Source organism: Trichechus manatus, unplaced genomic scaffold (assembly GCF_000243295.1).
Source record: "Trichechus manatus latirostris isolate Lorelei unplaced genomic scaffold, TriManLat1.0 scaffold00061, whole genome shotgun sequence".
In the NCBI taxonomy this organism is placed as follows: domain Eukaryota; kingdom Metazoa; phylum Chordata; class Mammalia; order Sirenia; family Trichechidae; genus Trichechus; species Trichechus manatus.
In genome coordinates, this window is record NW_004443997.1 from 5592038 (window position 1) to 5611995 (window position 19958).

Below are 19958 nucleotides of genomic sequence, written 5' to 3' on the forward strand. Positions count from 1 at the left end.
TCTCTTGGGTAATATTTTCCTTGTGTCTTTGGTGTTCTTCATTCTCCTTTGCTCCAGGTGGGTTGGGACCAACTGATGCATCTTAGATGGCCACTCACTAGGTTTTAAGACCACAGACACCACTCACCAAAGTGGGATGCAGAACATTTTCTTAATAAACTTTGTTATGCCAATTGACCTAGATGTCCCCTGAAACCATGGCCCCCAGACCCCTGCCCCTCCTACTCTGTCCCTCGAAGTGTTTGGTTGTATTCAGGAAACTTCTTAGCTTTTGGTTTAGTCCAGTTGTGCGGACTTCCCCTGTAGTGTGTGCTGTCCTTCCCTTGACCTAAGATAATTCCTGTCTACTATCTAGTTAGTGAATACCCCTCTCCCTCCCTCTCCACCCTTGTAACCTTCAAAGAATGTTTTCTTCTGTGTTTAAACCTTGAGTTCTTATAATAGTGGTCTCATACGATACCTGTCCTTTGGTGACTGACTAAATTCACCCAGCATAATGCCTTCCAGCTGCCTCCATGTTATGAGATGTTTCGCAGATTCATCGTTGTTCTTTATTGTCGTGTAGTATTCCACTGTGTGAATATACCATAATTTGTTTATCCATTCGTCTGTTGATGGGTACCTGTGTTGTTTCCATCTTTCTGCTATCGTGAACAGTGTTGGAATGAACATGAGTGTGCATATATCTATTCGTGTGACAGCTTATTTCTCTAGGATATATTCCAAGGAGTGAGACTGCTACATCATATGGTACTTCTATTTCTAGCTTTTTAAGGAAGGGCCAAATTGATTTCCAAAGTGGTTGTACCATTTTACATTCCCACCAGCAGTGTATAAGTGTTCCAGTCTCTCCACAACCTCTCCATTATTTTGTGTTTTTTAGATTAATGCTAGCCTTGTTGGGGTGAGATGGTATTTCACTGTAGTTTTGATTTGCATTTCTCTAATGGCTAATAACGGTGAGCATTTCCTCAGGTATCTGTCACCCGCCTGAATGTCTTCTTTGGTGAAGTGCCTGTTTATATCCTTTGCCCGTTTTTTAATTGGGTTCCTGCATATGTTTTGATGGAAAATTCATACTACTCAAAGAATCTCTAATTTTGAGGCTTATAAACACACTTGTGATTGATACAGGGATAATTCCCAAGGCTAAAATTCACATGTGTAAATACTAGACAATAATTCTCAGGTATTTGCTAAGCTAAAGATGTATTTCAAGTCTGCATAACCTAGCCTAAAGTGTTACGATGATACAATAAAGATCACTCCACGTTTTTTTGGACACTTCTCCCAAGCAATGAGAAAGAAACAAAAACTACATCTGGAATGAAACTAGGAGACATCTATATTCCCAAACTACAATAAAAGAACCTGAGAAGCAGAGAGCAGTGGTAGCTGACCTAACAAACCCAGTGAAGTCCCCTGGCACGATAGGGGAGCACCATCTACCTTTTAAAAAAAGTTGTGGACACCACTGATAAGAACAGATTTAAAACTACAAAAACCGAAGGTCTGTGGACTTAGGCTGGCTTGGCCTACGAGACTGAGTGAGTGCCAGTGGCCACCCTTCTGCTCCCAAAGCAAGGCGCTTACCTCAGACATGGAGTACCCGACGATCTCTACCACAGTTGCCGAGATCTTCTCAGGGCTCTGCTCCAGGCTGCCGTACTCCCGCACAAGGCAGCGCACGTTCACGGGGTGCAGGAACATGTGCTGCCCATCCTCCGCTGAAGACAAGTAGTTCTGTCACACAACAGTCTTTGCCAGCACTTGGGACAGGGCCCCTCCTTATAGCTAGGCCTGCCTCTCCCACCCCATACCAAGAGACTCAACACGTTCAGTCCCCAGGACCTACAGGAGATACCTCCTTCTGCTTAGAGACCCAGGTCATCTCTCTGAAGCATCTCCATGGCAACCCAGCCCTCCTACTTGGGAACTCTCACCTTGGTAAAAGTAGTAACAAGGAGAGCTGCTTAGGTGTGTGACACCTGGCTTGGTGATGGGTTCCTGCCGGCGAGACTCAGTACAAATGGTCCCTTCCCCAAGATTGTCATCTGCTAACTCCGAGTCATCACAGGCCTCTAATAACTGCTCAGGTTCCCGTTCAGACGCTACTTCCTCTTCCTCTACCAGAGGGAGAGCAAGAGGACGAGAAGAGTCCAGAGAACAAACCTCCACGGTTTCTTCATCAAAAGCAGACAGATACTCTAGCACGCCCTGTTGGAACAAACTCTAGGTCAACAGAAAGTACATGTCCTGCATTCAGGAAGCAACGTGGCAAAGCTGGGCCCAGGAACTGAGCTCTCTGGATGTTTATCTTAGCTGTGACATTAACCAATTCAGTGTCCGTGCGAAGTACTACTAAGCAGACAGGAAATACTGGTAGACCCCTCTACTCTCAAGAAAGTTCAGGTCTCACAAAACAGTGCCTACTGCTCAACAGCATCATTTGAGGAATGGCAGCCATTCAGTCTGTGACAGGGGCACACTAACCTTCCTGGGTTGGAAAACGGGCTCCTTCGCCAAGGGAGCCATCAGCACCAGTTGTTCCAGGGCAGCCACGACACCAGTGACCTCTCCTCTGCTTTCAGCCAATCCTGACAGAGCCTCCTCCCGAGTCTAAGTCACCAGACAGAAGACCAGAAAACTAGGTTCCGGAAACACACTTTAGTTTGAAGGGCAAGGGCTTAAAACGGCCTCTCTCAACAGGAGCAAAATTTAAAAAGTAACAAGACCCAATGGAAAGGGTTAGGTACTCAAAATTCTGACTCTTAAAGGGGAACAGGAAGCATGATGCCTATCTCCCTCTCCTCAACCTCCTGGTAAATTAAGCTTCTGGTATCCACAAAAGATGATACCCTGCTCAGAATCTCTGACAGTGACAATACTATAAAAAAGGTTCCTGAACAGAAGTGTAAGAACATACATCTAGTCTTCCAGGTTTTACACACTATGTTCAGAGAGAGCCCCATAGTAGGAGGCAGGAACTGGCCAACCCTCACCTCAACCTGGACAGATTTACTTCCGTATAATTTTTCTTCTAACTAAAATGGCATTTGAACAAATACTTTCACAGAGTAGAAAGATAAAAATTAAATACACAGGACCCTGTCACAGAAGATTTGGGTGTCAGAGAGATAGGAACTCAGACATCAGCTTCACCCCTTATATGTCTTAATGGAACTACCTAACCCATGAATTCCATTTCCTCATCCATGAAAGGGGATACCTGTATATATCACAGTGAAATACGAAGTTTAAATAAGATAAATTTAAGTAAAGTGTTTAGCACAAGGTCTGCCATATGCTAATCACATAATAATTGAGGGCTTTTATTATTTTAATATAGATCAGCAGTTCTTAAAGTGTGGGTTGGGGAGAAACAGCATCATAATCACCCTGAAACCTGTTATAAGGTAAGTTACTGAGCCTACTGAGCCCAGACCTATTGAATCAATCTCTCAGACTCTCAGGGTGAGGCTCAACAACCAATGATTTGGATACTTGTTAAAATTTAAGAATCTCTATTGTAGAAGATGTAGGACTTAAGGAATTCTATATTTAAAGAATTCCATATTTGAGTAATTCTTACTGCTTCAAGATCCTCAGCAGGTATTGCTAGAATGTGCTGGGGTGGCCATAATACTTTCTCCACAATCTCTCTCAAATAAAAAAACCTCTAAACAAATCCGAAGTGTTTTCCTAGAAAACAAAAAACCCACATTGCTTAACTAAAAACAGAGCTAATCTTAGAAACTCCACTATCACAATTAGTTATAAAATTAATAATTTTGACTCGTTCCTTTCAGCTTAAGAGCTCTAAAAACCACTACGTCAGCCCTTCCCTCCCATCACTAGACCAAGCCCAGAGCAAACTGGCTTCTTCTTTTTTTTTTTTTTCCCATTCCCTGATTATCTTAAATGTGGAGTGGAGGTAACTTATCCCCACCATCCATTCCCTTACCCCCCTAACAGAGAGTAGCAAGGTTCAGCATCTCCGATTTTTTTCCCTCACCCCCCTAACAGAGAGTAGCAAGGTTCAGCATCTCCGATTTTAAGTTTTTGGTACATCGTCTCACCTTGAGCTCCTGGATAGCTGCCTCGATAAAGCACGACTCGGGGGTGTGCTTCTCCTCTGCCAGTTGCTGCTCTAATGCCACTTTCTCCTCCAGAACCACCCGGTGCAGTACCTGCTCCTTAGAGGCCAGCAGCAGCTTGGAGTACTGGCTGTGCTGTTCATCTACAAGAAAGCCAGCAAGATTCAAAAACTGCAGCACTCCAAGATCGTGACAGTGTGGCTAAGCAGGAACTTTCATATACAGCTTTTTATCTGAAGGTGAAGAGAGTAACTCAGAATAGTTTCCTGAAACATAAATCTAACAACGCCCTTAAAATAAAATTTATAACTCTGACCCTATAATACAAGAAATCTAAGGAGACCAGAGATGCCCTAAAAAACTGGAGTCAAATATAATGTTCATTAATTACAGCACTGCCTGCAATTTCTGAAAACCTGAAACTAGCCAGCTAATCCAACAATAAAGGAACGGCTAATTACATGATGGTATGCTCATTAAATAAAACTTTGCAGACACTAAAAATGGTTTTCTAAGAACAGGCATTTAGCAACAGGGCATCTCCAAGACTGGGCACAGTGCCAGGCACTCTTCAACAAGCCTTATAAAATGAAACTTTGTGATATGTATGCAACTAAACCAAGCCTGAAACCAAGAGTTGAATCACCCTCTGCAAACTCCATCCTAAGAAACCAGAAGCCAAAGGCCAATTCGAAAATGCTAGAACTGGCTTACCTAAAGGTTAAATTTCTGACACTAGAAAGATACCTTCAATAGGGTGTACCCAGGATTATTTGCCCCCAAAGTTAACAGAGCTTACCTCCTAGATGAATGGGATGATCTACATTCATCCATTTGGATTTGGGCAAGGCCACCAACACGCCTTTCTCTCTCTTCATCAACTGCATTGTGATAGTATCACCAACAACATACTGACGTGACTCTGTGGCAACAACACTGTAACATGGACATTTAGACACAGGAAGGCCAGGAGTTATCAGACTAGTGTCTAACCTAGTCACTGCCTCAATCTCACCTCTTGAGATCCTTCTTATGCACAGAACTGTAACAGATGGGACATTTACTCCAGGTCTTCTCACTTAGTGAAAGATAGTGCAGGATGCATGCCCAGCAGAAGATGTGTCCACAACGGGTTATCTTGGCTGCGGTAGGTGGATATAGGCATATTGGGCAAGATGGCACTTCATGGCTACAAATGCGCTGAAACAAAACACCGCCACAAGTTTCAACTGTTTTTAGAATTAACGAAGATTATCAAGGCTAAAGCCTCTCCTCTCCCATCCCAGTCCCTGTACATCTCTACTCAACAACACATCTTCTAAACATTGTTCAACAAAGCACATATAAGTAAGATGGCACTTTAAGCCAATCATTAAGGAAACCATAACAATAGTTTAATATAATAGAACAACTACATAGAGGTATTTCTGGAAACCCTGGTTGGTGTAGTGGTTAAGTGCTATGGCTGCTAATCAAAAGGTTGGTGGTTTGAATCCACCAGGCCCTCCTTGGAAACCCTGTGGGGCAGTTCTACTCTGTCCTATAGGGTCACTATGAGTCAGAATCGACTTGACAGCAACTGATTTGGTTTTTGGGTTTTTTTTTATAGCAATGGAAAGGAGCCCTGGTGGTACAGTGGGTAAGCACTCAGCTGCTAACCCGGAGGCTGGTGGTTTGAACCCACCAGTCCCTCCTCAGAAGAAAGATGTAGCAGTCTGCTTCCATAAATATTCATAGCCTTGGAAACCTTGGGTTTCTTAGAAACCAGAAAGCCTGTTCTGTCCTATACAGTTGCTGGAGTCAGAATCAACTCAATGGCAATGGGTTTGGTTTTCTGGTTTTATAGCAAGGGGAAAAAATGACTGAAATCACTACATGATCCCATTTACGTAACAAGATTTAATATGCACACATACATATAAATGCATTAAAAACGTCTGAAGTAATTTACCAGTTATTTCCATGAAAGAGTTAATGAGGACTTTGATTTTATATGATTCTATTTTGCTAACCAATGCACGTGAAGCTTAAGTGTTAGCAGAACTGAAGTTTAATGGTCACAGAAAGAAATTTTGGTCTTTAAATGTCATTCTAAGAAGAAGTTCTGCATTTTCATAGTAACAAGAATCCAGGTGTTGGGGCCAAAGAAAAATAAAAGCCTGCTCCCTAAAGCACTTGTCATTATGAATGTTACTCTATATCAAGATCAGCAAAGGGAAAGCTAGAGCCCATAACTTCAACAGAAAACAGTGACTTTGACAAAAGTGCAGCTGTGTGGCTTCTTCACCTACCACAAGGCTTAGCCCAATTTTTTATTATCTCAAATGGCCGTAAATGAAGCAATGCCCCACGTAACAAGCCCATCCTGGGTGTCAGGAGGATAACCAGTATCCCTCAGATTCCCCTGGTTACTACTTCCCGGCAGAGAGGAATAGTGGACATCTCTGCCCAGGTACGTTCAGATCAGAGCCTTCCAACACCCCATCCCAGCAGGCCAGTGCCAATTAGTCACAAACTGAACTCTAGGAGAAACCAGGACTGATCTCTGGGAAAATGTCTCCCCATAAGGACATGTTGGAAAAGGCATCAGCAGTGAACACAGCCAACAGCTGCTGGGTCACCCCTGCCCCTTCCTTTAGTTCTCTCTCCCACTAACAGCTCATAAGCTTAGCTGAGCTACTCACCACTTGTTCCACAAAGTCCCAGTTGACTAAGGTATCAGGATCAGCAAAATGAGCTGTGTAGTCTTGGTTTTCAGACACCACAAATTGGCAGCTAGAAAGAGGGAGGAAGATAAGGAAAAGGCAGGCTGTGAGAAACTACTAACAAGCCCTCAACAGAAACTCATCATCTCATCACTCAGAATTCAAATGCAGGCCATCAGCAGCCATGGTTTATGAAGCACTGTCCTAGGACATCAGCCTCAGTGCTGAGCCCTGGCTCTGGAGGAAACCCAAAGGTACAGCGGGTAGGAGTTTAGGTCCATGAACTTGGTTTCTTCTGCTTCCAAGCCCAGCCAAGTTCCCTGTAGGCCTCCCTGGAACTAAAATTAACCCAGACTGTGGCTCCATTAACCAGCAGGAAGCCAGACTTCCACCCTCATCCCCAGGAACTCAGCTAGTCTTCAACGTGGTAGAAAAGGCTATGCTCATTCAATCACTTAAGTATCAGTTTATATAAGGTACAAGGTTGTTACTTCAGTCTAGATACAAGGTCAAATCTTACATGATGACTAATTCCATACAAAAGGAAACAAAAAGGAACCAGTATTTGAGCAAATGTGTGCTAAAGCACTTCAACTTATTGTCCCTCAGTTCTCCCTTAAATAATTTCCTCATCTTTATAGATGAGAAGTTAAATATCAATGTGGTTACATAAATAGCCCAAAATCAAAGGCCAAAACAAGATCCAAATCTGGGACCATTCCAAAGCAAACACTTTCTACCTCATTATGATATTAAAGACACTTATTTACTTAGCGTCATATTCTTTTAAGCACCAAGAACATCCACCAAGATTTCAGTGCTTACAAAAAAAAAATCAGATCAACTCCTACAGCAGTTTAAAGGAAACCTCCTCGCAGTTGACAACTCCCCAGAGAGGCTCAATTTCACTTTTCTTTTAAGAGTAGCTATACTCACTTGGCCTGTAAAAAGAGTTCCTTGTTAAAAGGCTTATGTCCCCACTTGTTCCTTTTTCCCCAGCTGCCATGTCCACTGCCTTCAAAGTGACCCGCCTGGCCACGGGGTTCAAAAGTGAAATTCAACAAGTGATTCAGGTTGATCTTCTTAGGACCAGAGAACTGGGCAGGGCTAAACTCTGCCCGTTGAACCTCTGCTACCTAGAAAGGATGAGAATGAACCAATATTTTTTAGATTAGGATGATACTTACTGATTTACAGCAGACAGTAGCAAGACTCCTCCTTGTACACAGCTTAAAATAGAAACTATAAAAAACACAGGCTTCAATCAAACAATCTTCCTAGGAGGGGGTAATGTGAAAGCCTACCCAAGGCTTGGATGGGAGTAGAGAGCAGGGAAAAGAACCTTTAGCATACAATTACTTAAACTGTTTAGTCTGCCCTGCTAAGTGGCAATCAACCATTAAATAAACCCCAGCATGAACTCCTGTAGCTATCTTCAAGTACAAAAATTTACTTCTTGTTGTTGTTAGTGGCTGTCAAGTCAGTTCTGACTCACAGCAACCCCATGTACAACAAAACAAAACACGACCCAGTCCTGCGCTATCTTCACAATATTTAGTATGCTCAAGTCCACGGTTTCGTCCACCGTGTGCTCTTGGGTGCTTCCCAACCTAGGGGGCTCATCTTCCAGCACTCTATCAGACAATATTCTGTTGTGATCCACGAGTTCTCATTGGCTAATCTTCAGAAGTAGATTGCCAGGCCTTTCTTCCTAGTCTGTCTTAGTCTGGAAGCTCCACTGAAACCTGTCCACCATGGGTGACCCTGCTGGTATTTGAAATACTGACGGCAGAGCTTCCACCATCACAGCAACATGCCAGCCACCACAGTACGACAAACTGACAGGTGATGCAAAGATTTACTCACTGGATTAATTTTTCAACAGTCCTATAGGACTTTTACACCTTCACTCTTGTTAGCTACTTGTTCTTTGGTTTGCTTCTGACAGTGTGTGGAGCCACACTCTGGAGGCAGCTTGCAGGCAGCTGCTAACTGCCATAGGCTTAAGGATCCTGCCAGAGATCTCCTATCTAAGAAACATACTGCTCTTCATTGTTAATTAAAACTGACAGCATCAGAACATGTAGGCAGACTAGCTGTTCAGAAATAAACCCGATCAGCAGATTCAGAAATAGTTTAGAAAGTAGCAACAAACTACATATGAGAAATATCACTTCCACACAATGATTGAAAAAAAAAATCATGTAAGAATTTAAGTATTTCAGCCCTCTTAACGTTCCCAAGTTGAAGTGGTACAGATACGTGCGCATTCTTACCCGCTTTTCTGATTTAGTATTATAAACACTTTGCTACATCACTAAATGTTAGTATACAGTCACTTTAAATGGTTACCATTACGTTACCTGGGTATACTATTGCAGGACACAGACTGAAGCTTTTCCATTGCAATAAAATAATGCTGCGATAAGCACCCTTTTGGATAGATCTTTGTGCACATATTTGGGCCTCTACATTTATTTATTTTGAATGTATAGGGAGAATTACTGGGTCAAAGGAAATGCAAATTTAAGACTTCTGCTGCTTAGTCAAATTCGGAGATTTTCAGTTAAGTTAAAGCACACGCACATACATGATAAAGAATCCAATGGTACAAAAAGGGATATGGTGAAAGGTACCTTCTACTCCAGAGGCAACAATTACATCCTCTGAGATATTCTATGCATATAGAATCGTAGTGTATACCCTTTAAAAATAAAAACAAACAGTGGCATACTATCCATTTATCCACCTTCCTTTTTTATCTTAATAGATCTTGGAGATAATCCCACCACACCATATATTGTTTATGTATGTCACCACAGGAAGCCCACGACTTCCAGGTCCCTTATCTAGAATCCTCTAGACTTTCATCTCCATTCGGCTCTGGAAGTTGCCTAATCAGAAAACCTTTCACCTCCAGTGCCCCAAACTTAGACAAGAGCTTGTGCTCAGTGAGCAAAATCCCCCACAGCCTCGACTTTCTATCTTCACCCTGCTGTCTTAGCTAGCTCACTGTCACTCTCTCAACGTAATTCCTGATTATCCATCCAATACCCTGACCTCTCAGTTCCCTGACTTCCTCTCCTCCAATCAGCTTGCTCTCTACCCTATCTTGGCCTCCCACTCCTACAGTACCTTCTAGAGTTGTGCTGTCCAATACAGAATTACTAGCCAGGTGCAGCTACTGTGTAACACTTGAAATGTGGCCACTACCACATGCTGAAATAACATTTGAGATATACTGAGTTAAATACATTACAGTTTCACTCACTTCTTTTTTACCTTTTTAATGTGGCTACTAAAAATCGTAAAATTACACATGTGGCTCACATTTATTTCTATTGGACTGTGCTGTTCTTCAGTCTAGACCGTGCCTCCTACACAGTTTAATTTTGAGCATCCCACTTTGCAACCAGCAACTCATCTTTTCTAGTTTGTTCCCTTTATTCCTGAGTCCAACAATTCTTCTCCCCCTACTAGGATCTTCAAAACAGTGATTTCCATCTCCTTATGCATCATCTTTCCTTATTTGGCTTAGACCCCAAGGCCCGTTGCTCCTCTTCTTTTCATCTGTTGTACTGACCTCGCAAAATTCTCCCGATTAAGCTAACTCTCTGCCTGTGTCACACCAGCACCGGAGCAGGTGAACATGGCTGAAGAACACACGCACACCGACTGTTTCACTAAAGGAGATCCTTCTTCTGCCTGGCCTTAGTGCTGCAATCCTATTACACTTCCCTAGTCTGTTTACTTCCCCTCTCCCAGACAACTCCTTCATTCCTCAGGCTTCCAAACCTCCTCCCTCAGCTCACCTTATACATTCATTTCACTGAGAAAATAAGTAAAATCAGAAGAGAACCCCTATGCCCTCTCACCAATAGTCTGCCTGCCCTCTCACCAACAGTCTGCCTTCCTCCTTGTTACTGGAATTGAACTGGCTCCTGCCCCTATCTAAACCAACTCCTCCACTTTTGCACTGCATCACAATTCCTCTCTTACTCAAGGGCACTGTTCCAGCAATTCAATCCCTCCTTCTCCTGCATCAATTTTTCCCTCTCACTGGATCAATCCTATTAGCAAAGATATGCTATAATTTCTCTAATCTTAAAATCCCTCCTGACCTCGCATTCCTCTCAAGCTACGGCCTCACTTCTCTGCTCCCGTTCAGAGCAAAGCCACTAAAAAGTATGGTCTATACTTGCTATTTCTTCCCACCCTCGCGTTCTCTCTTGAATCTATGCCAATCAGGTTTTTTGTCCTCACTGTTCCACCAAAACAGCTCAAGGCCAAATTTTCAAATCTAGTGGTCCATTTTCAGTCCTACTCTTAGCCTATCTACGGCACTTGACAAAGCTGATCACTTCTTATACATGGCTTGAAGGACCACACACACTGTCTGTTCTCTTCCTCCCTCACTGACCATTCCTGCACTGTTCTCTTTTGCTGGTTCCTTATCATCCTGACTGTGGGCTCAGTCCTTGAACCTATTCCCTTTTTGCTACACTCACTCCTTAGTTCCATAGCTTTAAACACCAACTACATGCTGACAGCCTTCCAGCTGGATCTCCCCCTTAAACTCCAGACTCACAGGTAACTGCCTACCTCTACTTGGATATCTAATAGCATCTCCAGTATAACATTTCCAAAATGAAGTTCTTTATCTCAGCTCTCACTCCTTCCTCCCAAAAATCCTTATAGAAGAAAATTCCCTCTTGAAATCTTCCCCATTTCAGCAAGTGGTACCTGAACTAGATTCATGCCAAAAACATTATTCATCCATTTCTCTGCTCAGATATCAAAAAATCTTGCTGGAGATTTGAGAACCTTGACATAAATTCATCTATCTTTGAGCAGCTGATATTTGACAAAAGGCCAAAGTCTGTTAATGGGGAAAAGACAGTCTCTTTAATAAACAGTGCTGGCATAACTGGATGTCTATCTGTAAAAAAATTAAACAAGATCCATATCTCACACCATATAGAAAAACTAACTCAAAATGGATCAAAGACCTAAATATAAAATTTAAAACGATAAGGATCAAGGAAGAAAAAACAGGGGCCCTAATACATGGCATAAGTAGTATACAAACCATAACTAACAATGCACAAACACCAGAAGAGAAACTAGACAACTGGGAGCTCCTGAAAATTAAACACCTATGTGCATCAAAAGACTTCACATCAAAAGAGTAAAAAGAGAACCTACAGAACGGGAAAAAATTTTTGGCTACAACATATCCAACAAGGGTCCAATCTCTACAATCTACAAATTACTACAACACCTCAATAACCAAAAGAAAAATAGTCCAATTAAAAAATGGGCAAAGGATATGAACAGATACTTCACCAAGGAAGACATTCAGTCGGCTAACAGACATATGAGGAAATGCTCACGATCATTAACCATTAGAGAAATGCAAATCAAAGCTATAATGACATACCATCTCACCCCGACAATACTGGCACTATCCAAAAAAACACAAAATAACAAATGTTGGAGAGATTTCAGGGAGACTGGAACTCTTACGCACTGCTTGTGGGAATGTGAAATGGAACCACCACATTGGAAAACAATATGGGGCTTCCTTAACAAATTAGCAATATAAATACCACACCATGCAGCAACCCCACTCCTAGGAATATACCCTAGAGAAGTAAGAGTCGTCACACAAATAAGACATAGGCACACACGTTACCGCAGCACAATTCACAATAGCAAAAAGATGGAAACAACGTAAATGCCTGTCAACAGATGAATGGATAAACCAATTATGGTACATACACACAATGGAATACAATGTCACAATAAAGAGTGATGACTCTGCGAAACATCTCACAACATGGATGAATCTGGAGGGCATTATGCTGAGTGAAGTAAGTCACAAAGCACAAATATTGTATGAGATCACTATTTTAAGAACTCGAGAGGTTTACACACAGGGAAAAAAAAACATTATTTGATGGTTAGGAGAGTAGGGAGAGAGAGGGAGGGGAAATCACTAACTAAATAATAGATAAGTGTCAACTTTGGTAAAGGGAAAGACAACACACAATATAGGGGAAGTCAGCACAACTTGACAAAAGCAAAGGCACAGAAGTTTCCTAGATACATCCAAATACTGGAGGGACTGAGTTGATGGGGCTAGCGGCTGGGGACCATAGTCTCAGGGGCCATCTTCGTCAACTGGCATAGTTCATAAAGAAACTTTATAGTCATGAAGAAAATGTTCTACATCCTACTTTGGTAAGTAGCATCTGGAGTATTAAAAGTTGAATCTGGAGGGCATTATGCTGAGTGAAATAAGTCACAAAAGGACAAATGTTGTATGAGACCACTACTATAAAAACTCATGAAAAGGTTTACACAAAAAAAGAAACAATCTTTGATGGTTACAAGGGAAGGGAGAGGTGAGAGGAAAAAACACTAAATAGACAATAGGTAAGTGGTAACTTTGATGAAAGGTAAGACAGTATACAGTACTGGGGAAGCCACCACAACTTCTCCAAGGAAAGGTTATGAAAGCTCCATAGACACATCCAAACTCACTGAGGGACCAAATTACTGGGCTGAGGGCTCTGGGGATCAAAATCTCAGGGAACATCTAGCTCAATGGCCTAACAGTTTATAAAGAAAACGTTCTACATTCTACTTTGGTGAGCAGCGTCTGGGGTCTTAAAAGCTTGTAAGCAACCGTGTAAGATACTCCAGTGGTCTCACCCCATCTGGAGCAAGGGAAAAAGAAGAAAACCAAAGACACAAGGGAAAGATTAGTCCAAAGGACTAACGGACCACAACTGCCACAGCCTCCACTAGACTGAGTCCAGCACAACTAGATGGTGCCTGGCTATCACCACCGACTGCCCTGACAGCATCACAATAGAGGGTCCTAAACAGAGCTGGAGAAAAATGTAGAACAAAATTCTAACTCACACACACACAAAAAAAGACCAGACTTACTGGTCTGACAGAGACTGGAGAAACCCCAAGAGTATGGCCCCCAGACACCCTTATAACTCAGGAATGAAGTCAATCCTGAGGTCCACCTTTCAGTCAAAGATTAGACAGGCCCATAAAACAAAATGAGCCTAAATGGGCACATCAGCCCAGGGGAAGAATGAGAGGGAAGGAAGAGACAGGAAAGCTGGTAATGGGGAACCCAAGGTCAAGAAGGGGAGAGTGTTGGCATGTTGTGGAAGTGGCAACCAATGTCACAAAACAATATGCGCATTAAACGTTTAATAAGAAACTTGTTTCTTCTGTAAACCTTCATCTAAAGTACCAAAAAAAAAAAAAAGGTAAAAGAAGTTTGTGAGGGGCCATCTAAGATACATCTATTGGTCCATCCCATCTGGAGCAAAGGAGAATGAAGAAAACCAAAGACAAGGAAAATATTAGCCTAAAGGACTAAAGGACCACATGAACAAGAGCCTCCACCAGCCTGAGCCCAGAAGAACTAGACAGTGCCTGGCTACCACCACCAACTGCTCTGACAGGGATCACAATAAGAGTCCTGGAGAGAACAGAGAAAAATGTAGAACAGAATTCAAATTCACGAAAATAGACCAGAATTACTGGTCTGACAGAGACTGGAGGAACCCCTGGGCCTACGGACCCCAGACACTTGGCTAACTCAAAACTGAAACCACTCCCAGAGTCCACCTTTCAAGCCAAAAAGATTAGACAGGTCTATAAAACAAACAATAACACACATGAGGAACATGCTTCTTAGCTCAATCAAATATACGAGACCAAACGGGCATCTCCTGCCCAAAAGTAAAACAAGGATGCAGGAAGAAACAGGAACTGGACAAATGAACACAGGGAACCCGGGGTGGAAAGACGGCACATGCTAGCAAAAGAAGCCCTCAGACACAGAAAAAAAGGAAATAATAATAATTCGAGCAGAATTAAATGAAATAGAGAATAGAAAAACAATTTAAAGAGTTAATAAGACAAAAGCTGGTTCTTGGAAAGATCAACAAAATCAATAAACCACTAGCCAAACTGACAAAAGAAAAACAGGAGAGAAAGCAAATAACTCAAATAAGAAATGAGATAGGCGATATCACAACAGACCCAATTGAAATTAAAACAATTATAGCAGAATACCATGAAAAACTGTTAACAAATTGGAAAACCTAGAGGAAATGGACAAATTTCTAGAAACTCACTACCTATCTAAACTAAACAAACAGAGATAGAACAACTAGATAACTTATAACAAGAGATTGAAAAGGTAATTTAAAAACTCCCAACAAAAAAGCCCTAGCCCTGATGGTTTCACCAGAGAATTCTACCAAACTTTCAGAGAAGAGTTAACACCACTACTACTGAAGGTATTTCACAGCACAGAAAAGGATGGAATACTCCCAAACTCATTCTATGAAGCCAGCATAACCCTGATACTAAAACCAGGTAAACACACCACAGAAAAAGAAAATTACAGACCAATATCCCTCATGAACATAGACACAAAAATCCTCACCAAAATTCTAGCCAACAGAATTCAACGTATCAAAAAAATAATTCACCATGACCAAGTGGGATTCATACCAGGCATGCAAGGATGGTTCAACATTAGAAAAACAATGAATGTAATCCATCACATAAATAAAACAAAAGACAAGAACCACATGATCTTATCAATTGATGCAGAAAAGGCATCTGACAAAGTCCAATACCCATTCATGATAAAAACTCTCAACAAAATAGGAATAGAAGGAAAATTCCTCAACATAATTAAAGGCATTTATACAAAGCCAACAGCCAACATCATCTTAAATGGAGACAGTCTGAAAGCATTCCCCTTGAGAATGGGAACCATACAAGGATGACCTTTATCACCATTCTTATTCAACATTGTGCTGGAGGTCCTAGCCAGAGCAATTAGGCTAGAAAAAGAAATAAAGGGCATCCAAATTGGTAAGGAAGAAGTAAAAGTTATCTCTGTTTGCAGATGATATGATCTTATACACAGAAAACCCCAAAGAATCCACAAGAAAACTACTGGAACTAATAGAAGATGTCAGCAAAGTTTCAGATACAGGATAAACATACAAAAATCAGTTGGATTCCTTTACACAAACAAAGAGAACTTCGAAGAGGAAATCACCAAATCAATACCATTTACAATAGCCCCCAAGAAGATAAAATACTTAGGAATAAATCTAACCAGAAATGTAAAAGACCTATACAATGAAAACTACAAGACACTACTGCAGGAAACCAAAAGAGACCTGCGTAAGTAGAAAAACATACCTTGCTCATGGATAGGAAGAGTTAACATTGTGAAAATGTCAATTCTACCCAAAGCAATCTACAGATACAATGCAATCTCAATCCAAATTCCAATGGCGTTTTTTAACGAGATGGAGAAAGAAATCACCAACTTCACACAGAAAGGGAAGAGGCCTCAGATAAGTAAAGCATTACTGAAGAACAACAAAGTGGGAGGCCTCACACTACCTGATTTTAGAGCCTATTATACCACCACAGTAGTCAAAACAGCCTGGTACTGGTACGACAACACATACATAGACCAATGGAACTGAGAATCTGGACGTAAATTCGTCCACCTATGTGCAGCTGATACTTGACAAAGGCCCAAAGTCCGTTCACTGGGGAAAAGACAGTCTCTTTAACAAATGATACTGGCATAAATGGATATCCATCTGCAAAAAAAAGAGACCCATACCTCACACCAAGCACAAAAACTAACTCAAAATGGATCAAAGCCCTAAATATAAAATCTACAATGATAAAGACCATGGAAGAAAAAATAGGGACAACGCTAGGAGCCCTAATACATGGCATTAACAGAATACAAACCATAAGTAACAATGCATAAACACCAGAAGTGAAACTAGACTGGGAGCTCCTAAAAATCAAACACTTATGCTCATCAAAAGACTTCACCAAAAGAGTAAAAAGACCACCTACGGACTGGGAAAAAATTTTTGGCTACAACGAACCTGATCAGCATCTAATCTCTAAAATCTACAAGATACTGCAAAACCTCAACAACAAAAAGACAAACAACCCAATTAAAAAATGGGCAAAGGATATGAACAGGCACTTCGCCAAAGAAGACATTCAGGTGGTTAACAGATACATGAGGAAATGCTCACCATTATTAGCCATTAAAGAAATGCAAATCAAAACTACAATGAGATACCATCTCACCTCAACAAGGTGAGCATTAATCAAAAAAAAACACAAAATAATAAATGTTGGAGAGGTTATGGAGAGACTGGAATACTTATACACTGCTGGTGAGAATGTAAAATGGTACAACCACTTTGGAAATCAATTTGGTGCTTCCTTAAAAAGCTAGAAATAGAAGTACCATACAATCCAGCAATCCCGCTCCTTGGAATATATTCTAGAGAAATAAGAGCTGTCACACTAATAGATACATGCACACTCATGTTCATTGCAGCACTATAAAGAGATGGAAACAACCCAGGTGCCCATCAACGGACGAACAGATAAACAAATTATGGTATATTCACATAATGGAATACTACGCAACAATAAAGAACGATGAATCCACGAAACATCTCATAACATGGAGGAATCTGGAAGGCATTATGCTGAGTGAATTTAGTCAGTCACAAAAGGACAAATATTGAATAAGACCACTATTATAAGAACTCAAGAGAAGGTTTAAACACAGAAGAAAACATTCTTTGATGGTTACAAGGGTGGGGAGGGAGGGAAAGGGATATTCATTAAATAAATAGTAGAGAAAAATTATCTTAGGTGAAGGGAAAAACAACACACTACAGGGGAAGTCTGCACAACTGGACTAAACCAAAAGCTAAAAGTTTCCTGAATACAACCAAACACTTCGAGGGACAGAGTAGCAGGGGCAGGGGTCTGGGGGCCATGGTTTCAGAGGACATCTAGGTCAACTGGCATAAGAAAGTTTATTAAGAAAATGTTCCGCATCCCACTTTGGTGAGTGGCATCTATGGTCTTAAAAGCTAGTGAGCAGCCATCTAAGATGCATCAATTGGTCCCAACCCACTTGGAGCAAAGGAGAATGAAGAACCCAAAGACACAAGGAAAATATTAGCCCAAGAGACAGAAAGAGGCACATATACCAGACACTTCATCAGCCTGACACCAGAAGAACTAGATGGTGCCTGGCTACCACCAATGACCACCCTGACAGGGAACACAACAGAGACTCCCTGACACAGCAGGAGAAAAGTAGGGTGCAGAACTCAAATTCTAGTAAACAGACTTAATGGTTTGACTGAGACTGGAGGATCCCCGGACGACATAGCCCCCGGACTCTCTTTAGCCCAAAACTAAAACCATTCCCGAGGCCAACCCTTCAGACAAAGATTAGACTGGACTATGGGACATAAAATGATACTCATGAAGAGTGTGCTTCTTAGCTCAAGTAGTACATGAGACTAAATGGGCAGCTCCTGTCTGGAGGCGAGATGAGAAAGCAGAGAGGGTCAGGAGCTGGTTGAATGGACACAGAAATCCGGGGTAGAAAGGAGGAGTGTGCTGTCACAGTATAGAAAGAGCACCTAGGGTCACGTAACAATGTGTGTATAAATGTTTGTATGAGAAACTAACCTGAATTGTAAACTTTCACTTAAAGCACCATTAAATAAAAAAAAGAGGGCGCATGCTGTCACACTGTGGAGATTGCAACCAATGTCACAAAACAATGTGTATGTTTCTGAATGAGAAATTAACTTGAGCTATAAACTTTCACCTAAAGCACACAAACACAAAAAAAAATCCTGCTGACTCTTCCTTCAAATAATATCCCAAGTCTGACCACCTCCAACCATTCCCACTATTAGCAGCCTGTGGCAAAGCTTCCATCGTTTTCACCAGGAATATTTTAATGGTATCCTAACTAGTCTCCCTGCTTCTACTCTCCCCTTTGTAGCCGGAGGGATGCTTTAAAAATCCAAGTTAGAGTCCCTATTTCTCTTCTTAAACGTCCCCAATGGCTTCCCATCTCTCTCATAAACCAAAGTCCTCCAAGGCCCTACAAGATCTGATCCCTCTTTCCTAGTCTTTGGGCCTCATTTCGTACTTTTCTCCTCGGCCATGGCAGGCTACTTGCTTCACCACCAACATACCCAAAACATACCACCTTTGATCCCTTGCACTTACTATTCCCTCTGCTTAAGAAAGTCTTCCTCAAGTCCATACAGCGTGCTCCTCACTTCATTCAGGTCTCTATTCAACGTTCACCCCCTCAGAGCAGCTTTGCTTAGCCACCTTCTAAAACTGGACTCTTTACCACTCTCTTCCCTTCATCTCCCTTGACCGACTTTTCTTTATTCAGTAAGCACTTACCATCTGACTTACGTAACAGTTTAGTCTCCCCAAACTAAAATATAAGCTCCTTAAGGAACTAAGACAATATTCTGTTCAATGCTGTATTCCAAATTCCTAAATGTGTTTGGTGTATAGTAGGCAAGAGTAAATTTTAAGAGAATGATGACTTCTTCCGTGAACACATCAATATAAATGTGTCTTATTCTATAATTATTACATAAAAGATAAAAAATAAAATAAAAAAACCATTGCCGTCAAGTCAATTTTGACTCCTAGTGACCCTATACGACAGTACATTCAAACAGGACAATTTATTTAACTAGTCCCTTACTGACACAGGCATTTAGACTGTTTCCTAATTTTGTAACTACAAACAACACTGCTGTGAATATCCTTGTATGTTAGTCTTGATGACCTTACAGAAACACATCTAAGAAACTCCCAGAACAGCTAAGACTGAAGTATGAGCATGTTACATTTTACTAGATACTACAAGACAAACATCATTCCTTAATTAATGTAATTTTATTACCTAAATATTTCAAAAGGTATTTGTAATTCAAGAGTGACAATAAAAGGACTATAAATTAGGGTTCCCCAAATTTGCCATTATCTCTCACAATCCATGATTATATGACGTCTTCTTCCTCTAAGAAAATTTTTACAACCTTCAGTGGAAAAAAAGAGGCAAAGTTCCAAACCTACTTAATCCTCAACTACTATAGACTGCTTTGGTTATCTACTCTTCCATTTCTTGCTCCCCTCTCCAAGTACTGATGAGCTGGTGGGGAGGGGGGAATGAGATCTCATGGTTATGTTCTAGAAAGAATATTCTCAAACG

The 19958-nt window shown here is 41.3% G+C and overlaps 1 protein-coding gene across 4 annotated transcripts in view; it reads right to left on the reverse strand.

Moving 5' to 3' along the window:
• Positions 1–19958, reverse strand: part of RNF10 (ring finger protein 10) — a 37995-nt gene that overhangs the window by 9197 nt on the left and 8840 nt on the right. For 3 of the 4 annotated variants that reach the window (XM_004379012.1, XM_023733745.1, XM_023733746.1), the window contains exons 3-10: positions 7739–7938; positions 6782–6872; positions 5113–5297; positions 4897–5033; positions 4080–4240; positions 2494–2619; positions 1944–2217; positions 1594–1727 (exon numbers count right to left, since the gene is read on the reverse strand). In XM_004379012.1, coding sequence (XP_004379069.1) covers positions 1594–1727; positions 1944–2217; positions 2494–2619; positions 4080–4240; positions 4897–5033; positions 5113–5297; positions 6782–6872; positions 7739–7938 — 1308 coding nt within the window. The remainder of the gene's footprint in view (positions 1–1593; positions 1728–1943; positions 2218–2493; positions 2620–4079; positions 4241–4896; positions 5034–5112; positions 5298–6781; positions 6873–7738; positions 7939–19958) is intronic. The other variant, XM_023733747.1, reaches the window with a different exon arrangement.